This window comes from Anser cygnoides, chromosome 9 (assembly GCF_040182565.1).
Source record: "Anser cygnoides isolate HZ-2024a breed goose chromosome 9, Taihu_goose_T2T_genome, whole genome shotgun sequence".
Classification (NCBI taxonomy): Eukaryota; Metazoa; Chordata; class Aves; order Anseriformes; family Anatidae; genus Anser; species Anser cygnoides.
This window is the reverse complement of record NC_089881.1, coordinates 14861646-14886527: the sequence shown is the minus strand read 5'-3', so window position 1 is coordinate 14886527 and position 24882 is coordinate 14861646. Positions and strand designations below refer to the sequence as shown.

At 51.6% G+C, this 24882-nt stretch overlaps 1 protein-coding gene across 9 annotated transcripts in view; it reads right to left on the bottom strand.

The window, feature by feature from the left end:
• The window catches only part of FGF12 (fibroblast growth factor 12), a 227292-nt gene that overhangs the window by 82174 nt on the left and 120236 nt on the right, over positions 1-24882 (bottom strand). The window contains exon 1 of one of the 9 annotated variants that reach the window (XM_048076685.2): positions 13762-14659. The exons of 7 other annotated variants lie outside the window; for them this stretch is intronic. In XM_048076685.2, coding sequence (XP_047932642.1) covers positions 13762-13960 — 199 coding nt within the window. In that variant the 5' untranslated portion in view covers positions 13961-14659. Of the gene's footprint in view, positions 1-13761; positions 14660-24882 lie in introns of those variants that run through there. One more of the 9 variants, XM_067002495.1, reaches the window with a different exon arrangement.

Below are 24882 nucleotides of genomic sequence, written 5' to 3'. Positions count from 1 at the left end.
TGCTGAGGATGGGACTGTAAACGGGGGGCCTGGAATGCATCTCAGGAGTGTATTCCACCTAAGTGTATTTTAAACGTTTGTTTATTGCAATTAAGCATTTTAGGCTGGATTTTACACCTTCCATTATTCTCATTTTCCTCCGTTCAGGCTGCGGCTGTCATAATGGGAGGCTGATTTATGACTCACTGACTGCGCTCAAACCCGCACCGAAACCAGCATTCGGGTCGGGATGCAAACTGCTTCTAATTTCCTTAGATTAACTCCGCATTTCAAGTGCCACCACGGAAACTGCAGCTTCCCTCCCCTGAAAAGGACGGCTTCCAGAATACTTAATAAGCCAAATACCGCAAACACACGCTGACAGGGAAGGGCACCGAAATCCCCCTTCGGAAGCACGGTGTTAATGAAGGCTCGTACTAACTCGGCACAAAAATGCACCAGCGAGCTCCATGCAGATTACTATGGTGACAGGCATCGGCACAGAACTCGGGGAGAAAAAGAAGATGAAAAGCTGCAGGAGAAAAACGTGTTGGGGTTTTTTCCCACCCAGGAGCTGCTGGGTTCTCTGGGGCGTTGGGAGTTAAGATGAAGTAAGTGGTTTTCTCCAATTAAACGCATCACTGTCGGCAGAAGTTTAATGGCTCAGCTCACTACGATGATTCACCGAACCCACCCAAACTGGGAAGCTGAGGAATAACAGTGCTGGCAGCTGCGCCGGGAGCCGCTGCCCTTGCAGAGCAGGGGTGCCTCGCGACACGAGCTGCGACCACAGTGGAGCAGGAGCGTTTAGCAGGTGCTGTGCACCGGTGTCTGGGGCTGCACCTGCAGCGAGCCGTGCACCAGGCAGGTCGGAGCCTCCTGAGCCACGCGCGGGGCTCCCGGAGGACACTCCAACCGTGCCACTCAGGTGCGGAGGCAGGAAACCCTTTCTCTGCAAATAGGGCACGACGCTGCAAAGCGCTGAGCGTTTTTGGCTCCCATGGGAGTCACCGAGTATGAAAATGCATGCAGGCGGAGGCAAGGAGGGCGTTTCCCAGCCCTATAAAATGTTTACCCATAGCAAAAAATCACAGTAAAATCGTTCTGAGCGGAGGAACGTGCTCCACCACTGGCAGGTCCCGGAGGGACTGGGCAGTGCAGCCCCTGGCGTCCCGAGCTCCAGGCTGGCAGGGGGCAAAGGAGCGTGTGCAGTGCAGAACGAGGGGGCTGCCCCAGCACCGGGAGGCTCCGTAGCAAAGCGAGGCATCCAGCCCCACCTTGCAGAGCTGCCCCAAACCTCTTTGGTTTAAATACAGCCACTTGGGCTTAGCACATGTGCACCTCACCCAGCCCACAAGGAGGATGGAGAGGTGTAACCAGAGACTGACTGATGCTAAGACATTTATTCCTGCGGACGGTGATGCTGGGGGCACCAGACAGCTGATCCTTTCCTGGTGACGCAGAACGAAGGCCATGCCTAGCTCCAGTCCACCGTGATTACAGGGTTAGAGCCACCCTCCAATTACAGGGAATTTATTTTGAGAGGAAAATGGCTCGGGGACAATAGGGCTCCACGGCACGTGTGTATTTACTCATCTCAAGTGTAAATCTCCACCCAGGGCTAATAACTACAGCGAGCCAACTGGTGTTTCCAGGATGCATTACATGAAATAACAGGCTGTGCTGACAGGGATGGCCTCTGCAGCTGAAGGACAGGCTTCCGAAAATGACATTTCCCTAACTCAGAAGGATGATGGGCTCACGTTGATGACAGCACCCATCAAAGCAATCACCCCTTGTCACTGTCGGTGAGTCACTAGAGCAGAATGGCACCTTGTAAGCAAAAAGAGCATCCAGAGAAGTGATTTCCTTTCCTGTGCTGATGTCTGCAAGGAGGAATAGTAATGAGCCCTCCGGCACTGAGCACAGCTTCCTGCCCGCACCCCTCTACCAAGGAGCAGACACGTACAAAGCCCTGCACGACGCCTGCTTCGCTGCTACAAAGCCGAGACCCGCCAGGGAAGGCTGTTGCTCCCTCACAGAGGAGGTGGAAAGGCTGTGTTTGCACCGCACTGGTGTTCACGCAAGCCCTCCCATGTCCAGGGAATCGGCTTTACAGAGATATTAACACGAGCACGAGGCAAGGGACAGAAGAAGGAGTCACAGAAAGCACTGGAAACGAGGGGTGCAGCCACGGGGCCACTGCTGCACGCCTCTGCCAGCCCACCTCTTCCTAGGAGCCCACGGGCACCAGACGGAGGCAGCAGCCAGCCCGCAGCTCACCCGCTCCCCTGGGTCCTGACCCCGTGTGACAGCCATCTCGGGTCCAGGGCTCAAGGAAAAAGAGGTCCCAAGTCTTGGATCAGTTCTCCTAGAAAGCAAATGCCAAACTAGCATACAGGACACGTGAGCTACCCCCCGTGAGCAGTTCCAGCACACAAGCTAGGGATGGCACAGCCACCCCAGCGCTAAAGGCCCGAAAAACGTCCCCAAAGCCCACCACAGCTGAAAGCAATGCGATGACAAGAGGAAGAGGACTGATGGCCTCACTGCCACCAGCTATTTTGGCACAGAGTCGCTGACTACCTCTGGGTGCAATTATTCAGCTGAATACTTTTATTGTTCAGAAACGCAGAGTAAGAGCAGCTGAAGCTATACACAAACTCCATCTCATTAACGGGGAGAAAAGAGATCTGAAAAGTGTAAACGTTTTGATTTTTTTCTTTTGAGACAATGCTTTCTTTGGAAATGCGATGAAAAAAAAAAAGATTTTAAGAGTTGGCGATGAAAGCCGAAGTTTCATTTTAAGAAGAATGAAATATTGCATTGGATCTGAATCCCCTCCTCCCTGCAAACTTCTTTTATTTGACTAGAGAGCTAAAAAATCAATTCTTCATACAGCTGCACTCCTGGGTTTGTTTTCCTCTCCCCCAGGACATGGTTTGTGTTGCTGTTGATCCAGTGTGTTTCAGCAGCAGTCGAACTTTCAAAATCTTTTCCTTTAAAGCGCAATCTTCTACTTCTATATTGACTCCAGCTCTGATGAGGAGAAAGCCAATGCCTGATAGGAACTGAAGGTGTGAAGGAGAGATGCAGGGCTGTTCCAGGATTTAGGCAGGGTGAGCTTTCTTAGGCAAAGAATTAAGAAAACGAGAATTTTAACGGACCAGAAGTTGTAGCTAAAGCTCCTAAGCTGTCATTTTGCAGCACAGTCGATGCCTTGGCCACTAAAGGCTAAGGCAAGCTCATAAGTATGGACAGCAGAGCGCACAAGAGATATTATTTATTTGGAGGAAAACCCTGCAATTATTCCTGACATATTGTGTAATTAGCCAAAATTACAGCATATTCACCCAGAGTGAAACGGAGGATAGCATAAACATTATGTGTGAGCCCACAAGCCGTGAGCGCATTTCACGGGGGCACAAACGTGACCCCACGAGGCAGCCACGCGTGAGCCCCTCCACAGCAGCTTCTCCCCAGCCTGCGTCCGCCGGTGCTGGCTCCCGAGCAGCTCACGCAAAGAAACATCGGGAGGAAAATCCACGCTCCTGTGCTGAAGTAAGATTTAGCAATCAGGCGTCACCACAGCTATGTTGTCCCCAGAGCGTGGAGGGAAGGCAGGCTCAGACGGTGATGCCCGAGCTGCTGCTTTCTGCGTGCTGCCGGGCTTTGCTGCCCGGAGCTGGAAGGAGGGAGGAGAGAAAAGCAGCTCTGCCCGCTCCCCACGCTTGCAGCGCCTCTCACCCTACAAATGGGAATGGAGGGGGAAAGGGGCTCCTACGGGGCCACGTGCGACCCTGCAGGACCTCATCCGAAGGAGATGTTTGATGGGTCACAAATCCTGGGCGATTTTGTGGCAGCACTTTGCTGCTTATGTTAGCAAGGTTGTGTTTTGGTTTGTTTACTCCAATGCGCAACACAAAACTTCTTCGCTGTGAATTCACCAGGTTTCTTCCTGGTTTCCTACAAAGAAGATTTACGGTGGTAATGCTTCTACCAATGCTACCAGGGTAGGACCTAGAATCTGCTCCGCGGGGTGAAAAAACAAGATTAAGAAACACCTGCCTGGGGGACGCATGCCTGGTATCAGTGCAGGGCTAGAGCTTGACTAGCCAAACTTGTGGCCCCTTTGTGTGGTGACATTATCACACTTCTGCACCCCAAGTTTGTCAGAGGGCTCCACGGCACGGTCCCCTGCTCCCCCACGAGGCCCCCCATCGCTAACAGTCCTAGCCCGAGCTGAGCAGAAGCCATCCCTGCTGTTCACGCCTGCCACGGCGCTGTGATCTGTGCTATTCTCAGCTGCCGAAGCTCTCTGCTTCCTCCAGCAACCCGACAGGCCTGAAATACCGCAGAAATGCCGAGAAGCCCCTCACGCAAACAAAACACACTATGGAAACGCCTACGTCGTTCCTCTGCTCGGCTCCACAAGCTCAGGAAAGTAAACTCATTAAAATAGAAAATGGACAGAACACGCTCTGAACAAGGGCTGAGCAGAAAGAAATCCCTGGAGATGCTGTCGATGAGCCCCGTGTGGTCACTGGGTGGCAGCTCAGGGTCCCAGTGTCACCGTGCAGGCACGCAGTACCAGCAGGCATTAAGGTCTCCTGTTGATGCACTGTTCCTCCCGCGCTGCCTCAGCGTTTCTCCAAAGGGATGAGAGGCGTTAGACTTCTTTATTTAACAGGTAATGAGCCTGGCATGTAGAAAAATCAAAGCTGGAACCAGTCGGGCTGTGTTTCGAGATTTTCTTTTTTGCTCCACTGCACTAATGCAGATTAAGCCTTCCTGTAGCGGTTTGCAAGCGTTTTTTGACCCAAAATTATGATGTTACTAAATTTCGGCAATTATTACACAACACCAAAATGTGCATACAGAAAACGTGCTGCTTGTGACACTCTGCCTTGAAACAAGATTACACTTCAAAGAGCAAGATAATGCTAAGACCAGCCAAAGCCTGCCGTGCAATTCCAAGTCCTCTTTCCTTCCTTTTGCTTTGTGAAAATACGCTTTGTTTACCTGCACAACAATTTCAATTTACCAGTGGAGCCAGAAGATTCCTTCAACCTACCAAAAATGCCTGTGGTTTTGGGAAGCCACCACCCACTTCTCTCCATCTAAAGCTCTGTTTTAAATAGGGAGCTGCTCAGTGATGCTTTGAGGTTTGGGTCTTGCTGCAGACACCTCGTTCCCCACGTCGGGCAGCCCCGAGGGTCCCAATGAGACAGGGAAGTTCACCGCCTGCCCTGCTGCTGGCTCGGGAGAGAGCTGTAAGCACAGAGATCTCTCCCCAGGGATTCATGTGCTCAGGATGACACAATGCAGACAGAGCGAAAAAGAAATCCTGCATGTCCAACAGGTCTCTGGCTGCAGCTCCTGCTTCTCCGGCCGCCCAGGAGCCTCTCGCCACATGGGAACTTGGATCGAGCATCCCAAACTTCAGCTGGGGGTTTCTCATCACTCAGGAGCTGCCAGCAGGCTCTAGTTCTAAAATCTAGGATTTATTTCATGGAAAGCAGAGATGTATTTTTGTCAAAACGAAGAAATAAAACTAACAGATGAAATGTTTAAGGAAGTGGAGAAGGCACAGAAGGAAATGAAATAAAAGCCAAAATAAATGTTTATGAGTTGTAAATGACGATGCTGTGTGTCAGCCGGCAGGCAGATCCCGTCCTGAAGAGCAGACAACCAAGCTACGAGAAGCCAGCAGAGCACCGGTAGCAGCACCGCAAGCTCTGCCAGCCCTTTTAGCCACTGTCACAGGAAATCCCCACTGGAGCATGATGTCGGTCCCCGGAGGACGCATGCACGAGTGGCTGGAGATCGATAACTGAGATGTGAGGTGCCTGCAGCCAGCAATTAAGACCCAGACCTGGGTACAGGAGCCGTGCCAGGGAAAGGACCAGCCCCGGGCGGGGCGGAGGGTCCGATGTGTGCGACTCTTGCATCTCCTGTAGGCTCTCGGGTCCCCGGGGAGCCAACGCTGCTGTGCCTTCTTGCTAATTTCTCCCTGTCTTTCAGTTTTCCAGAAGACGTGGACTGGCTTTTGGCAGCCTGGCTTCGCTTGCAGCAGTCCCATGCAACTTGACCTTTTGCAAACAGTTTTGCTTTGGGGAATGAAGAGAATGTATTTATTTGGCAGGTCTGGCGAGATGGGTGGCAACTGCTAAGAAACTATCTGTGCAGCCAGCAAGGGGAGGGGAAAGCAAACCGTGCTGTTCTAGATAAATATCAATTAAGTGAGCATGTTCGATTAACCCCAAGGCTTGGCTCTTTTCTTCCCTCATTGCCATCAAAAACGCTCAAATATTTCAAGTTTTCTTTTCCTGAGAAAGGAACATTTTTTTTTTAATATATCTTTATCCTGACCACAATCAGCTTGCAGCTGGGAAAGAGGAGCCAGTCACAGAATTGTATTGCCTCTCGGTGGATGCCCTGCCTGTTCACGGCAGGTAGCGTTCACCAGTCACACGTCCTCTATACGGAGCACGCTGCGGGAGGGGAAGGAGTGCCCCAGGACAGTGCTGCAGTACGGGGGAGCAGCTCCGTGCTGCACCCACCACAGTGGCTGCATCGAGCCCGGGATCTTCATCCTCACATCCAGCCCCCCGCTGTTGGAGGCAACCAGCCACCTCGCATCTCCCCTTTTCTGACGTCTACCAAAGGAGCCAAGCTCTCCCAACATGAACGCTACTGTCTCCTCTGAAGGAAGCACCACCTGGACAAAATCCGCCCTTCCTCCCCTGTACAGCTGCAGGCACAGCAGAGACATGCGAGGCTGAGAAGGGAGAGGTGTTGCTATTCCTGCCTGCCACCCTGACCCAAACCAGGGGCTGCAGCACAGCTCCACATCCTCCAAGCTCTGAGCTCTCCTGGGAGCAGCACGACCCCTAAGGCATCTCCTTGCAGGGACACCAAGCCACGCCAAACCCCAGCTCCTGTCAAAGCACAAAGCCCCGTTTAAAAAGAATTTATTCCCAGGATCTCTGCTAGTGTTGTTCGCTGGGTGAGGGGCCCAAAGCACGTCTGGGGCTCCAGTGCAGCTTTTAACCGAGATGCAGAGTAAAGCCAGCCTCCAGAAAGGCCGAGCTATTTCAGGACTCTGCTATGTGTCAGAACAGAGTAGAAGCTAAACAATAGACGTAGCAGTTTGCCTTATGCTCACGAAGGATAATGTATGAATACAAAGAATTCCATGTTAGCTAGGCAATAGAGACAAACCCCGTATTAAACTGGAGAGTATAAAGATAGCTTCCTGACGGACTGAATGTGTGCAGCCCCAGTACAGAGCAAGCATTTCGATGCAGGGTTCCTCACAGGACACTTCCAAGACTGAGGTACAACCATAACACAGCCACGGCAGTGATGCTAACCTCGAGCTGGAGGAAAGGCAAACGTGCAGCCCTTCTGCCGGCAGAACACGGAGACGTACGCGTGTTTAAGGGTTAGCCCTCTGGAGCTGCCTTCCCTGAACTGCTCTCTTCTGTACCCTTGGTCCCCTTCTCCTGCCAAGCCATGCAGCTTGCAAATACGAAAGGGATGTCAACCCCTCACATGTTTTGCTTGTTAAAACCCTTCCTTTGATTTTAATAATAATAAATCACAGCTTGGCTTCAACTGTGCAGCAGAGAAGTCCCAGAAATGATGTGCACATGGCTGGTCAGAGGGACGGGTCTAATGGAGCAAATGCCAGAGGGACGGAACAAATGCCTACCTGGCCACCGTGCTATCTGCCAGCTCCTGGTGTGCACGTTTCGGGAGGGGAAAGAAGGAAAGCAGATAAGCCCAAGTGGGCTTGCACTTGCTCCTCACCACAGTGAGGCTCATTATCACGTTTGTCTCTCACAGGAGTGAGATTCCTGCAGCCTGCTCAGCTCCCGTGGCAGCTCTCCGCTCCACACTGCCCGAGTCAAGCTGTTGAATTTTGTTGTAATAGATCTCTTATCTGTTAAAATATGCAGTATCTGGTCTGCCGAAATTATTCTAAGTTCATGCTGAATTCAGCAAAGCAAGGAAGGAAGGAAGGAAGGAAGAGAATTTTGTCTTCCTTTTATATTTTTGGAACTCAAGCTTTCATTTTTTTTATTTCATAACAGCATTTTGTTTAAAAGTATACCTGAAAATTAAAGAAAAATGCACATGAAAAATTCTCCAAATGAAATTGAACCTTTTTTTTCCCCCCAAAACCAGATAGATCAGTCAATGATAAAACGATTTATATGCATCTTTTATTCTATGGGGAGCAAAAATAATCGCTCGCGGACCTCTTTTCCCCATCTTTTCCATTTGGCTGGCGACGGAGGAATCATTCATTTGCATTGCTCTAACGGGGAACCTCCTCTGCTGGCAAATAATTCCCACCGCTCCCACAAGCACAGCTACCCCCGAGGCCGCTGGGGAGAAAAGACACCCATCCCTCCAGCAGCTTGGATGGCTTCCACAGATTGTCTTGGCATCGGCGGCGCCCAGCGCAGAGGTAGCACTGCGGCTCGCTGAGTGACACGCTGCCCTGCCGCCCGTGCTGCGAGGGGCTGGCGGCTCAGCTCTCCGCGCTCCGCAGTAACCCCGCGGCCTCCTCTTCCTGCCCCACGTCAGAGCCGCAGAGCCCGGGGGTGCTCTCCGACCTCCTCACCGCACCCGAGCGCAGACGCACGCCGTGACAGTCCCCACGTTTGGGAGTCACGAATGTGAGCGATGCCACCCCCGGGGCTCGATTTGAGAAAACGAAGCCTATTTGCTGAGCTGTCACGACCGGGAGGGAGCCTTTTTTCCCCCCTCCGGATTACTTTGCCATTTATTAGCACTTGGCGTACACATCTTCATCCAGCTAGTGCTGCCGAGGGCTCTGCTAGCAAGGCGATGCCAGCATTTCCAGCCATTTCCATTGCCCCACTCCTCGGATGCAGGACAGGAGGGGCAGACAAGGGACAGTACCAAACCCTGCTGAGCACCAGGCAGAAGAAGGTGCTGGGCCACCCTCGGCTGGGTGCACACCCAGACACGCTGTATAGAACAGCGCTGGGATCCTGAACCATCCCGCGGGCAGCAGCTACCTGCTGAGTTAATTCGGACACCGGAGGGGCCAAATTCCACGGGTTTGCCAGGTATGGCAGCTCTTCTGAGATGGACGGCTACAAAAGCGGGCAAGGACTAGGACAAATTTGATGGAGAACTTAAAAAGTGCTTTTGCCATGAGCTTCAATCATCATTTCCACCCTACATGAAATCAGAAAGGGCTTCAGGATTTAACTCGGGGCATTTAACAGCTTACAGAGATGACAGACTTCTCAAACGTTTTAAATGAATCTCTGAATCAACAAGGTCCTTCTGTGTCCTTCAGCTAAAGTTGCTCTCATATTTTACTTATACTGCTGTAAAAAGATCTACATATATATACTTTAAATTCCAAATCTCCATGTATTATTCAAACTGAGAAATACCGCAAAGGGAAAACATGTTTTAAGTTACTGCTTTTTTTTTTTTTTTCCTACATGTGAGCCATTTCCTTCACTTTGGAAGAAACCTTTAGATCTCCTTAAGGAAAAGCATCCTTCTCCTCGAGGAACACAAAATATATATCAGAAAAAAAAAGGAAAAAAAGAAGGGAAAAAAAACAGGTTGTTGTCATTGCTGTTCTTCTTCTTCCTGGGGGAAAAAACCTGTTTGACTCTAAGCTCTGCATTCTGAGCTGGAATCCCTCCTACAGAAACGATGCCTGAAGAGACAGAGATGATGCTCTGCAATGGCTGCTGCTGCCTGACCCAAAGGTGACTGAATTCAAACATCACCTCCCCGAGGAAGGGCACCCCTTTACCGGGCTCTGCTCGGACAGACCTGTCGCCACCCATCACGGACGCTGTGCCCGCTGCCCCGGCCTGCTTTCCCCTCCTGCAAGGCTCCCAAACTCCTTGAAGAACTGCTCTGCAGCCTGGCCATGATGAGAGGACAAGCCCAGCCCAGATCCCTGGGGTGCCCTCTGCCTCAGAAGATGAGCAATGAAGCAACAGCCACAGCTTTCGTGAGCAAGCTGGACCCACCGGCCCAGGGCTTCCAGCAGAACTACGCATCAAGCTGAGGAGGAAGCATGCCCGGCTGCTTTAATTCAGCCCGAAAGAGGATGCAACAGCTTTGTTCAACCATTTGTTGGCTGAGAAGCCGTATAGGGCTGATTTGTGTTGTCTTCTGCATTCAGCTCTTGGATCTATCACTCTCTGATTAAGAGAATCTCTACATCTCTTGAGCCTGCATCAAAAAGCCATGCCATACACTGATTTCTTTTGAACCCTCTATCAAGTTACCACAGTCAGAACAAAACACGTACTTTAATCTTTTCTAGATGTACTTTATACACATAGTTGTGCAGGTGGTCTTCAACATACGCGTATTTTGCTCGACACCTGCACCACTGCTGCCAGCAGCCTGTATTAATTCACAATGATGGAATTAAGCCTATGTGTCCAAATTTCCAGCTGCGTCCATCAGACTCAGTGTCCTTGTTTGGCCTGGCTCAAACTGACAAGCCACACCTTAGAGCCAAACACATAAAAGAGAGAAAGAACACAAGAAAGAGAGAGGGAGACCACGCGCAAGAGAGCTGCCTTTGCCCGTCAAAAAGGCAGACGAACCATGTGCTGGTTTTACAGCACCGTGCTTATTGCGGCCGACAAACAAGATGCCTCTGCAGTCTGTTTTCCCTAGGCGCTGATAGCTTTGGTTATACAAGATGTCCCTGCACGGACCTGCTCCCCCACAGCTTCCCAAAGCCCACAGTTACTCATGCCCACCACTGAGCCAGCCTGAGCTTCTCCCAGATGCGAGTTCTCCCTTCCCATACGGGAGCAGGAGAATTTCATCCTCGCTTCGCACGAGCTGTGAAGCGGAGCACAGGGTGCCAGCTCTGCTCGCACCCATCCTTACGGAGTGTTTTAGTTCCGGCACTGAGTTGCACATCATAAACATTTAACCGACGTAAGCTCCCAGCACTACTTTTACAAAAGCAAAGAGCAGAGGGGACACAAGCCCCATCAGATTCCATTTCTGCGGCGGTGCTCGTTGCTGTGGCTCCACCATCGCAATCTCATGAGCAGTGGGTTGCTTAAATCGCAGCGTGCTGGAATGAACATGGGGAATTAGGTCTCTGTGTCAGGGAACTGCCCCACACCTTCGTTTCACCACCTGTAAAATGGGGAGCATGCTCTCCATTTGGTAGAGCCTGTTGGGTACTATAGATGTAAATCACTCTGCGAAAGCTAAGGATTTGGTCGGTTACTCCCTACAGCTAGAAAGCAAGGTCACGTTTAAAAAGGCACCAACAGCTCCCCTCGCAGTGTACCACTTCCAAATGGGATTTTAGCCCTTGTGAACGCGGATGTTTCTCACATTCCTCTCACTGTCTTAGGAACTACTGAACCAGCATATCATTAAGTACACATAATCACTGGGGTTGTGGGTCACTGCACAATGTATGCACATCCCTTAAACCAGTTTCTATTCATTTGCATGTCATTTTCTATGCACGAGAGTGACTCTGCAATGAATAAGTAATCCGGCACAATACACTCCCTGAATAAACAATCCGAGTGGCAGCAAACCCAGCGGCACGCTGCCTCCTGAGCAGCACACCTGAGTCCAGGAGTAGGGTGTAACGCTGAAAAAAAACTCAATTTAAAAGGCTGATAGAGGGAACTAAAGCAGGAATTGTCGATAGCCTATTAAAGGCCAGCTGACATTTTAAAGCAAATTAATTTCTCTTCATTTTTAATTTTATAAAATGAATACAGTGCTGGTTACAAGTGATTGACTGACAGCTCTGAAGACCGAACAGCTCTATTTTTACAGCACTGACTAGCATTGATCGTTCTTCTGAGTCAATAAAAAGTCTTCTTTAAATTACTCTGGTGTGTAACTTATTAAACACCTTCCTTAGCAAGACAGTCCATGTAAGTCAAGGGAGTTCTTAGATTTCAGCGACTCTTTGCAGGCGTTTAGTGAATCCAAGGGAAGCAGAATCAGACCCGTGCAGCTGGGAGCACTGTGGTAGGACCCATAAAGACTCACCACCTACATCCTACTACAAAAGTCACTCAAACTGTGATGCGACAAAGCATCTTGGTATCTAGGAAGCAGGTCTGGACTTCCCACCCTCTCAGTCCTTGGTCTGGGTTACATCATTCAATAGCAAATGGAGATGGAGAGCAATGAGACAGTATTTCATCAGTGAGACTCCCAGGTCCCACTCTTGATCCTACAAAGAGTGATTCCTGAGACAAAATGACAACACTTTTTGGGCAAGAGCCATTTTTTGGTCTGGACTCACAGGGTAATTAATATAGAGGATGGCCCAGCAGGCTACCACTCACCATAATGTGAGGAAAAAAAAGGCAACGCATTTTTTTCCCTTTGAATATGTCAAGCCATGCTATATTTCAGATAGTTTACAACCTCTTTTGGTAATTGCTTTAAAACAGACTGTTAAAAGAGTCTGGTTTTCATAGCATAGCCCACTGCAAGTCTTGAAGCATTTGGCTAGCTAAATGCAATCCCTGCCCCACAGCCTGTGCACCAGGGATGCTGACAACAATGCTACACCATAATTTTCTTTCCTCTTTACTGACAACAGCCAGAGTAAGTGGCCTTTCATGGTGAGAGGCTTTTCCTCTGTTTTTGTTCCTCCCTTGAGTGCAGGTCAAATACCTCAAACCAGAGACCAGAAGAGCAACCATCAGCTAGCTCTGACACCTTGCTGCAGTCGTGACTGAAAGACTTCAGATGTGGAAATGAGGCTTCATGAAAAGATTAATCAACAAAATATTAATGTATAGGGGAACCATGCAAGGATTGCACAAGTTGATGGCATAACGGAAGAGATGAGTAAACAAGCATCAGTCTTTTAACCATGATACTAACACCTGAGAAAAGTACCTGTTCATAGCAGCTTCTCAAATCAATCCGTGTTGTTTTTTTTTTTTTCTCTTTACCTTAGTGGTGGTTTATAGCAGTGGAAAAACAGAGGAAGAAGTAAATAATAATCCCACTGAGAAACCACGAGGGGCCTTCTGCCAGGTACTGAGTTCTCACACCTACCAAGGACACCTGAGAGCACAGAGCACCGCTCGGAACCGAAACTGTGGGCGGTGGTGGGACTTCATCATGGAAATGTGAGCAACACGTACACCAGGGCTGAAGTTTTCCACAAGGAACCGAGACCAACCACACACACACACACGTACAGAAAGATAAAGGAAAGCAAGGAAGAAAAGACAACCCCAAAATGCATTTCTAGGTCCTCACAAGCTCAGTATTAGGTGCAACAGTCATGCAGCTGCCATCTGGAAAGCTTTCTGAGCTAATGAAATTCCCTATGCAACTCCGCTCAAGAAGTAGCACTTGATGGATCTAGTTATCAAATGGCCACGATTCTAATTGATCCTCAGCTCATCGATTTCCTTGTCACTATGCAGAAATTAAGAGCAGACTGTTGAAAAAGCGCACCTACAGGGAGGTGGAAAAATCCAGTCCCGGGTGAGGCCAACCCCGACCCAGCCACCGGCTCTCTGTCGCCGGAGGACCCCCGGCGCTCGCAGACGGGGCAGAGGCGGAGGGATGCTCGGAAGGATGCTCGCAGGGGCTCGGGGAGGAGATGCGCCAGGGCGAAAGTTGGGCGCCGAGCGAGCCCGTCCCCAGCCGGAGGGGGAGAGCCCCCACCCCGGGAGCTGCCGGCTCCGGCGGCTGCCCCACGCCTCGGAGCGGGTCCCCAGGGCCCCGACCCTCTGTACTCACCCGGTCTCCTCCTCACCGGCCTTTTCCTGCCGCTGCAGAAGCGCACTTTGCTGAAGACCCCCAGGACGTGCCTCTCGCACAGGGAGCGCCCGTCCTTGCTGGGGCTGGAGCGGCGCTTGGAGGCGGACACCCGGTCGCTGTTGGACTCCCTCGCCTGCCGCTTCTGCCGGATCAACGAGCTGGCGATAGCCGCTGCCATCGCCGCTCATGGGCCCCCCGCGCCTCGCCAAAGCCGCTCCGCTCCGGGGGGCGCCGCCGGGGCTGGCCGGGCGCGCTGCGCCCCTCGCCCCCGGGGGGGGGGGGGGGAAGGGGGCCGGGGGCGCCCCGCTTAACGCGCTGCGGCCCCGAGTCCCGGCAGCGGGGAGGGCTCAGCCGGCCAGGCGGAGCAGGGAGCCCGGGCTAACAACCATGGCCGGCCGCCGGACCCCGCCGCCCATGGGGTTGCTGTCCCCGGAGAGCGCAAAGCCCGCTGCGGGAGGGTCGGCGGCGAAGCCCCCCCGGGTGGGCGGGCGGGCGGACGGGCAGCGCCCCCGCGCCTTGTAAATCCGGGAGGCGGCCGCCCCGCTTGCAAAGGTCCGTCCGAGGCAGCTGGGGCCGAATCGGGGGAGCGGGGGGGGTCGCGGAGGATCCGAGGGGTTGGGGGGGAAGAGTCAGAGCCCCCCCGGCCCGCGGGCGGCCCCGGCCCCAGCGCGGCGGCTCCCGGGCGCGCACATGGCCGCGGCTCCGCTCCCGGGCTCAGGGCGAGCCGCGCTGCATTTCTGCTCGCACTCCTCCTCTTCCTCTTCTTTTTTTTTTTCCCCCCTCCCCGCTCCGCTGGCGGAGAGGGGAAGGAAAAGCAGCCCCAAAGGAGAGAAAGAAAAAATTTAAAAAAAAAAAAAAAAAAGCACCAGGCCGGCGAAGAAATAAAATAAATAAATAATTAAAAAAAAAAAGAAGGCGGCGATGCAATAAAATTAATTAAAAAAAAAAAAAAAGCGTCCCGGTTCGCGGGCGCGGGCTCACATCGCCGCAGCTCGGCGGCCCGGGCTCACACCGCCATGGCTGGCGCAGCTCCCCCGGCCCTGCTCGCAGCCTGTGCCCGGGCAGCGGGGCTCTCCCCGCCGCCAGCGCCCCGCATCGTCCGGCCCGGCGGGGGGCTGCGGCCGCTCGGCACCGGGGCGGCCCCGGGCCCGGCTGCAGCGGCAGGAGGAGCGACGCGAGGACGAGGAGGAGGAGGAGGAGGAGGAAGAGGAGGAGGACGGCGGGGGGTGCGGCTGCCGCTCCGCGCGGGGCTCAGGATGCTCCGCGGGGCCGCCCGACGGCGGCGGGGCGAGGAGGAGCCGCGCCGTGCCCGCTGCTCGCCCGCATCCTTCGGTCCGGCAGCGAGGAATAACGGGGGGGGGGGGGGTGCCGGGGGGAGGAGAGGAGAGAGGGGAAGGAGGGGCCGGGGAAGCCCCCCCCGGACGCCCACGCCGAGCGGGGCCGCTGCCAAGGCGGCGGGGAGCTCCGCAGCCCCGCGGCGGCCGGAGGGGGGGGGGGGTCGGTACCGGCCGGGGGCTGGGGGAGAATTGCAGCTGCTCCCGCTCGCCCTCCTCCTCCTCCTCCTCTACGCAATCCTACGTGATCGAGGTTCGGATGAGAAAAAAAAAGCTCGCAGGCAGAGCGAGCAGACTGCAGCTCCGCGCCGCCTCTGCCCCTCCGGCCGGGAGCCCCCCGCCGGGCTTCCCCCGAGCAGCCAGCGGCGTGCGGCCACCCCCAGCATCTCCTCGGCCGCCGCCCAAGGCTCCCGAGAGCCCAGCCCCGAGCAGCTCCGCGGCTTTCCCCGGCTCTCCGGGCAGGCAGCGAGCGGCAGCAGCCCCTAGCTCCCCCCGGGGCTGCCTCCGCCGCCAGGGGTCCCAAGGCAGAGCGCCGCGCCCCAGCCCCTGTCTGCAGCCTCTAGGCTGCACCGAACACAACCGAAGGCGCAGAAGTAGCCTCTGGTCATCCCCGCCAGTAACTGCTGTTGCTGCCACAAGGGTGGTGGCTCACCAGATCTCAGGTCCGAGTAACAGCTACCGTGTCTGCGTGCAGAAAAGGCGATGAGCCGTAAAACACTCGGGGGAGCACAGAGCGGGAGAGGGGATCTCAGCTGGGAAGAGAACACCTGCCCCTGGTGCACATCCAGACCAGAAGCCGTGGGGTGAAGCGCGTATACTGGTTGAAGAGGGCACTTGCAACCAACTGGGGATGCCCCCTGGGAATTACCAACTTCAGCAAAATAATCTGTGTCACTACTTGGCGGCATGAACGTCAGCTCTAAACTATTGTAATGCATCAGGAAAAAGGCAAGTGAGATATCCACCCATTGTGACCACAAAGATTAGCCAAACTCTAGCATTAATTCCTGATTTTCACTCTTAATCCTGTGCATGCCAACACGAGGCGGAATCGGGTTCTCCAGGAGAGAACAGGGGAGGAAGAAATTCAAAACCGTTTGAGAGATATAAACGTCTGGCTGTTGATCTCTTTTTAACCACTGCCAATTTTTTTGGAGCAGATTTCACTGTCCCAATCAATAAAGATTTTTCTTCCCTTTCCTGTAACTAAAGTGCTTCATATTTTAATTTTCTCTGCTGGATTATTTCACTTGACATCAAAGAGTGTTGCAGTACAAGGTACAGGCATGGCCTAAAGAAAGCTGTTTGCAATCTGGGAATCACTGCCTGAACTGCCAGTGAATTATCCAAAGCTTCATCTTCAAAGGATGTGAGCAAATCTGATATCTTCCCAAGAAAGAGGTTTTCCATCTCTATATGAAGATACTTTCTGCCCGTAGTCTTCAAATCTCTGGTAAAAGAATGCCGTTTTATCCCCCGCTGTATTAGATAAGTTTCACTTACTTTGTCATGCGACTCATTTGTTTTCTCGTGTAGCTGCAAACGAAAAGCAGCAGCTCTGCACTTAAAAATGATTCTAATCAGTGACAAAGCTGGTCCCAGGTTCTCCTGGTGATTTGTGGGTCTGAAAAGAGAGTCGCTGCAACCCCGAGAAGAAATGCTTCTCCCAGGTCTCTCTGCCTCTGCAGTGATGGAATTAAATTAAAGTAGAGCTTGTGAAACTGAATATAGTATTGCATTTGCTAACACACAGGTCTGTCTTTATTTATAGATGGCCAAGTAGTCCACAGGGTTTGGTTCTCAATGCAGGCACAGCGCCATGAACTCCTGGTGACATTACTGGCATGCGCATCTGCTCTGCACCACTCTGGATCCCGCCCCAGCTTCACAACATTTTCTGAGCAGCCCATGCTTTCACAAAGACTGAGCAAGCCCAGAGCGGTCTCGAGCCAGAGAACCGAAGGCCAATCTCATCATGTCCCTGCACTGTCATTCTTGCAGGTGAAATGGGTTATCTTGGGTGGGCTGCCAAGCAAAACAGAAAAGCCTCTCATGCCTTGTACCCTGCCAGCAGAAGTTCTCTCCTCCAACTTCCAGTTGGGTGAACGGAGCTGAAACCATCTCCATCCATGCATCAGCTATCCCCCTTGGAGGGTGGTGCAGCACACGCTGCTCCGTGAGCCAGGGCCGAAGGCAGCGTCTACGTTCCTTGCTGCTGCCAGTGGAGCTTGAATTGTTTGAGTGAACTGGGCCAATGGGGCATTTTTCCTTAAGGCACATCGTTCTTTATATATCTATCTATCCACATCCTTTTACCTCTCTATAAAAATACGAATAGAATATTAATATCTCTATATTATATAATTATTAAGGCAGCTTTTCTCCCCTGGGCTCCCTCCTCACTTCCAGTCCCAGCCAGGAAGCCGCACAGCCTGCGCTTTGAAGAGGGAAGGAGAGAACAGCGCCCATTCATAAAATGAACAAGCAAGATCGTGTCGTGATCACGGTGGAGAGACCCCAATGCTCCTCCTGTGGCTTGTGGAGAAAGGCCCCATCCCGCACACAGGAGCGAGCAGAGGGTCAGGCTGCGCACGCTGCCGGAGAAGCAGACTGCCGACGCTTATTAAATATCAGTAATTCTGCACCCTGAGCTCAAAGGAGCCTACGCATTAGGCACGGGCTGTGGAAGGAGGCCAACATTTCACTGTCATCTCTGAGGTTTTGCTCACTGGATAAATAAACTCTTCTCTCCTCAGTACTGAGGTTTAAAATGAAGACCTGGATGAATTTCAGGGCTTTGGTGGCTTGAGCAGAGAAGAGATCTAGAATTGCCTTCCCTTACCTTCCTAAACAGAATGATCTATCTAGGTCAAAACGGAGGTTACTGGCATCTTTCCTCAGCAAAGTGCAATAATTCCCGCAGGGCTGCTAACAGAATATCCTGTTTATTTTTCATAGAGCCTTCAAAAGCCATGGGCTATGTTCTGTAGATTCAGTCATTAGACACATCTCTGTTTTACTAATTCTGTACACAGGGAGCTAACTACAGATAGAAATGTATGCCTTTTATTTTTTCCTCTCTCTTTTCTGCATAGCTACTGAAAATGCATGCACGAAAGTTAAGGAAGAGATTTAAATTTAATGCCACTTTAAAATGTATAAGTGCATTTCTGTAGCTGAATGGGGAAAAGAATGACACCCATGTCTGGCCAGTAATTCTGAATGGCCTAATTCACCATTTTAGAGCAGCATAGCAACAAAGCTCTTCCAATAGGAAAGCACCGCTGAGTTTGAAAGTCTGCATGCAGCCACCTTTTAAGAATTGTACCCAATTTCCACACTGGGTAAATTACATCTAAAATATGTGCTTTGTCAGGTCTGCTTATTAAGTGGAATTAAGCCCATATCCATGCTTTATTAACTTTATTCTTTACAAGGTAGCCCTTCGCTGCATGTCTAGCATAATTAAAATTCATGCAGCTTTGGCATTCCCCAGTCTCTCTGCGTGGGTGGACTTTTTTTAAAAAACATGCCTGGGTAACCTGATAAGGAAAAGAAAAGACCTTACAGTATTTTGCTTGTTTTATGCGCAGGGTAATTCCGTTTACAATGCATGGCTTTATATCTATGTTTGGATGCCTAATAAGAATTCACACGGCCCCTTAAAAATCTGCTGTTCTGGGAGAGAGATCTGGCCCTAAAACAGCAGCGGAGCAGGGAAACTGGCTGGCTTTCTGGTCTTTTCTCGCACAGCTGAGCTCTGAGCTGACTAGGCCTTTTAATACACACAGAAGAGCCTGCATCATCTGACTGCTATATTAAAATAAATTATTTAATGGGCCCCTCACCCCCTTTTTTTGGCTTCAAAGATTCAATTAAAACAAAATTTGCAACTCATCATGAGAGTATTCATTAGCTTACGCAGTGCCTTTAAAAACAACTCTAGCCCGGGGAGAAGTTGGGCTTGGCTGTGCCTTAAGAGCCAAGCAGGTAAGCGGTTACGCAGATTGCAGAATGAAACCACTGCTGCAAAAACTGGGCCACAGGCAGCAGCGACACAGCAAAGCCAACTGGAGCCCAGAAAAGGAAATAGTTCTGCTTGGGTTTTATACGTTCATATATAAGTTTTTGCTTTCTAAGAGAGGATTTCTGCTTAACAAAGGTTTTATTTCTCCTCAGTGACTTGTTGCCTGCACCAGGTGGAGGCAGGGAACGCGAGAAAGCTTTACTTCACTGAAGGCGACTGTGGCTGTCTAGGAACGAAAATATCTTGGTGCATTTTCCTTCAAGAAGCTGAATATTCTTTGTCTCCCAGTTTCTGGAAACACCTGCTCAAAGCGGCAGGGAATGTGATTGTCTAGGGGTGCTCCTGCTGCCTGCATCCTGCTGCAAAGGTGGTCTCCACCAGACAGACTCAAAGGGATTAGCAGCAGGGGAGGCATCTGAAACTGCTCCCACATCGGAAGAGAGCCTCGCTGAAGGGTCTGCAACCAAGGAGCAGTGAAAGGATAGGAACAGCACTTGCAGATAACCTTGCGCAGGGCAGAGCCTCTCATCCCACACAAGGGACGCAGAGGCAACCAGCTGCTCTAGGCTTAGGGGCACACACCTCAGGCTGTGGGAAGAAGACCCAAGTGTTGCCTTGCCTGTACCACAGCTGCTGCATTTGAAAGACAGGACAGACAAGTGCCTCCCTTCCTTCCTCCCCCTGCCTCCTCTTCCTCAGCAGGCTCCCTGCACCATCCAGCAACTCCTCCATCTGCCCCCTTGGAGACTTTTTCACCTGCGGCCACCCACTGATAGCCCTAAGCCACAGGAGCCTGCCAGGAGCTGCAGGGGGAAGGAGCGTGTGGACTTGAAGTTTCACCCCAGGTCTTGTATCTGTATTCACAGCACGAGAGAAAGAGGAAAAGACCACGTACCTTGTGCTTAATGCAGAGTGTGAGTTAGATGCTGAACCACCACAGAACCACCCCGGTCGTGAGCCTGAGACTGAATACAGAGTCCTCCCTGTCTGAACAGAGACCTAGGCCTCGGGCCGCAGGGCAGCGGCACTTTCACGAATGAGAAAACTCCTCCAGCCTTCCCCATCGCTCTCTTTGATCCTATTTGAGGACAGCCTCCAGGCTACAGCCCATTTCAGCCCACACCTTCCACAGCGTGAGAGGTGCCCACTTCCCTGAGGTGATGTGGTGTGGCTGGGGACGGGACTGTGGCCCGGCGGCCCAGTTTCAGGCCCAAGGCCAACGAAGGCCTGGGCTCAGGAGGCCTGAGGTGCTGCTCACGCTTCTCCCCTCCCCGTGAGGAAGGAGAGCTGCTCACGCAGTGAAACCTCCTCACGTTGTAACCACGCAGCCAAACACCAATTCCAACCAAAACTGTTTTCAAAACAGTTGGGGAAAAGCCTTTCAATTCAAAGTTTCTGTGAAGCTGACTTTGCTGAAAGTCAAACAGAGCCTCCCTGATTAGATCTTGGCTGAGGTAAAACAGCCCGATGATGTGACTGAGAATGATAAAAAGAAGGGAGGGAGAACAAAACCCCTATTGCATTCCTCCAGCAGGGCTGTGGGACCATCTGCTCCCCAGCAAGTCAAGGCTTGGTGGCATCAACCTCATTAATGCACGTGTGTGGCACTGGCACAGGCCAAGACGGGGAGGAAAGGAGCAAAGCTGTCAAGGAGAACAAACAAACTCTCTCTAGCCCCATAAATCTCTCTATCTGCACATAATGGATTCTGACAGATCTAAAGAGGCCTTGGAAAGTTCCCTGACCCCAAACTTTGCTTGTCTCTTCGCAGTCTCCAAATCCACGAGAAGCCCAGCGCTCACAGCCTAAGGCAGGTCGTATCTCTAATCCTGCCGGGTTGGGAGAGCCGTGCTTCAAAGGGGCAGCCGACTGCTCTGTCACTCGGCAAAGACTCCTTGCAGCTCAGAGAGCTCACGGGAAATGCAGCGACTCTGACAAAACCTGGTACTCCCACTGCCATCGAGCCCTGCAGAGCAGGAGTGCTGGGACATTAATCCTGCCCGCAGGATGCCTCTGAAGTTACATGCATCCAGATCGCATCTTATTTAACCAAACCTGCTTATTTCTCCCACATACTGCAAGGGCATACTCAACACTAAATGTAAATAAGAGATTACAATTGTCATACAGACAGGACGAGGCTTGAAGACTCCCACATTCCCTGTTGTCCTAAAGTGCAGCGTAACGACGACCTAGGTGAATACATCTCTTCCCCCACACACCTCCCTGCCTCAAAACACACCTCTTGCTATTTGTTTTGCCATTTATTTCCCTCCCCAGCAGTAAAACAACTTTTCCATCTCTCCAGTAAAATGAAATCCCGTATCTTCTCTCCCCTGAGTCTCACAAACAGTTATTGCAACCCAGACAACAATAAAGATATCAGGAGCCTGGAAGCAAGTTTAAGTTTGCCAAGGATACAAAGACTAATGCAGCAGTAATTAATGATCGCAGCAGGTCTGGTGAAGGGACAAACCCGAAGTGACCGGGAAATGGAGTGCATTCAAACAAGTTTCATTTTAATGCAGCCAGAACAAACCCCCGGGGACAGAGAGTGCAGACTATATTACTCCAAGACTGGGCACACTTTTCCAGAAAGCAGTGACTCTGGAACTGGGAGCCGTGAGAGATATATGACCGAACAAGAGGTCTCTCTGCAGGACTGCAGCTGAGAGAGCCCAAGCCACCCTGGGGTGCCCCAGCAGAGCAATGCAGGGCAGAAGCAAAAATGAGGTTCCAGTCATACCCAATTTTGCAAACACCCTTAAGGCAGAAGACACGAAGTCTGGTGGCCAGCTGATTATTGTTGATCTGCTGTGCTCAGTCTGGCGATACTGTGGCCACTGATAGTTTGCTGTTGCTGAAAGTCTGGCCATGGGAGGAAAACGTTTGAGGCGCTCTGCATCCAAAAGAATGACAGAGAGGACTTGGCCCTGACTGATAAATCTCTCACCTCTCAGGAAGAACATTTTGAAAACAAGGGACTCTTCAATCCAGCAAAGTCAGGATGAGATCCGGAGGCTATAAGTCAAGGCAAGGCTCGTATTTATTGTTAATAGCAAAGGTAATTCATCAAGAGAATGATATGGCAAGAGTTGTGATGGATTCTCTATCGTTTTATCCTAAGAGTCAACCTCTTTCAAAAATAGATGAGCTGATATCACAGCACACAGGGTACAAAGGACCCTGGAGAGGTCACCCCTGCACCGTGCCAGCAGCGCCTTCATCACCGCTGACAAGGTTGGTCCGAGCCCTGCTGAGGGACCTGCAGCAGTGGAAATCCCACAGCTCCCTTGGGAATGTGGCTCTGCACCACCCTCAGCCGGGAATGGCTCTTCCTAACCTCTCATCCAAATCTCGGTTCTCTAGAATTTTCTTGCCCTATTGATATTCCTGTCACAGAAGACTTCCTGGGCTTGCTCTGTGCAGACTCGAGTAACACAGGAGACCAGGCTGTGCAACCACAAATAGTCCCTTCCGCCTGACCTCTGGGATTCGCCTAGTGCCAGAACTAAAATGAACAGAAAGCCACTTTGCAGAAAACCTCGAGGTTTCAAAGTTACGTCTGTTCCCCACAAGGAATGAAAATGAGACCTTTTGGAGCTCACTGTGAAATGCCAGAGGAGCGAGAAAGCGCAGCGCTGCGGGGGAGCTGGTGGTCACGCCACTCTCAAGACCAGGACTCACGTTTCTGCTTTTGCACGAGGCAGAGCAGTGCCATGAAACCGAGACTTTAAATCCCTGTGCAGTGGACTTTTTTTTTAAATGACTATTTCCTTTCTCCCTCCCACAGTTTTGACAAAGTGGCATTTTTGAAGGGAAAAAGGCTCTATTACCAGTTGTTTGGCTGCTCCTTCTACAGCCATCCGGCACAGCCTCTCAACCCGTATCACTCACACGTGTCTCCCTCCCATGAATTGCATCTTTGGCCTTTTCTGCCCTCAGACTGCTGAACTCCAGAAGTACTTGGGGCAGAAGCTGCAATAGCTGCTTCAACCACTTTGTAGGATTCTTCTAGGGCTTTCCAAGAACTGTTGGACATGGGCAACCCTGTTCCCTTGCTTCCTTTATTCGTACCATCTCTACAGCTCATCCTGGGCAAGGATTTCCCGTACTGTGTGATTTCTTTCCTCCTCTCTGTTTGGCTATGCGTTCCTGCTTGCCTGTCCTCCCTTCGTGTGTACGTTTCTTTACTCACTTCAGGGAAAAAGCTAGTGTTTCTTTAGTCTTATTCTGCTAAGTAACACAAAACACATTACTCAGTTAAAGGGCTGTTGGAGCCCTCATACAGACAAGCCATTGACTGAATTTGGGGCACAGAGACTACCTCTGTAAAACAGCAGAAATAACTGGAGAGAGCAATGCCCTTCTACCAAGCATGGAGAAACAGGCGATGGATCCTGCTTACCCATCGAAGCCCTGTCCTAAAGCTTCCCCTTTTGAAAACAGCTGGGGTTACAGCACAGGAACCCCTGAGTTTCCCTTTCTATCTCCACAAAGAGGGCTGCAAAATTGGGAGCTCTCTTTTCCCCAGCCATCCTCCCCCATTCTCCTTCCCCACCACCCCAGGCACTGTCAGCTCCCCCCCCACCCCGTGGCACCCAGCACAGTGGCCATGACCCATCCTCGCCGCTGGCCCCAGGGCATTTGCAGGAGCCTGTGGGCACTGGCGGGGCAGCAGGGGCACGGGGCAGCCTCTGGTGATGTGACGAGCTGGCAAGGCAGCCAGCAGCACTCCAACTACAGGTGCTGTAGCGCTGCCAAGTGTTGTCGGATGCAGGGAAACTCACAACAAGACCTTTCATCTTTCGTTATGATTGAACACGTCTGCTCTGGCCTGTTGGAAATGTCGTCTTCTGGGATGCTATGGGCTCACCGAGGTTCATGCAAGGTGGTAGGAACCAGGGGGCAAGTTATTTGTGTTTCTTCCTGCCAAAGCTTTTCCACAAGATTAGCTGTGCTTGCAATTGGAAATTGTATGAGTGTGGGGGTGGGGAGTCTAAATTAAAAGCCACTTAAGTGGGTGCTTGAGTAATTATTGGGAGGCTTCTGAAGAGACATTTTTGTCAGTAATTAAGGAGAACATGGCTTTGTGCTGGGTACAGGTGGCAATATGGCAGCAGAGATCAGCAGCACCCCATGCAGGGCTGACCAGCTACCCATTAACCGTACAGATGTGCTGGGATTTCCTGCCCAAAGAGCATCCTTCAGAGTTGAAAGAGGGCCAGGGCAACAGAGAAGAGGAAACCCTGCTACTCTCAGACTCAGATCCTCTCCACCTGGGATGCACAACATGTTTTTTATAAGGCTCCCTAACTCCTGAGGCCCCTGTTCCTCAGCAGAGGTGGATCCTGCTGCTGCCTCTGTCTACAGCATCTCCAGAGGCCCTGAATCCCTGGAAAACCTCCCCATCCAAGGGAGCTGAGGCTGAACACGCTGGCTAGTTCCAGCCTTGAGGATGGTTGGCTTATGCCTCCATCAGCAGCATGAGCAGGTCAGTTGTGAGACTGGCTCCAAGGCTGCTCTCTCTCTTCCCTGGCTTGTTTTCACAGGCCTCATGCAGGCTTTGCCTCCCATTTGCTTGGCTTTGGGGATCCTCCTGTTTCTTCAAGAATGTCCAAACTACGTGCCCCCTTCTCAGTGCTGGGAGAAGCATATTGTTTCTTCACTCTGCTGTGGCAGGTACTTCCAGAAACTGGCGCATCTAATACCTCTCCAGCCCACCTCAAACGCTGCCAA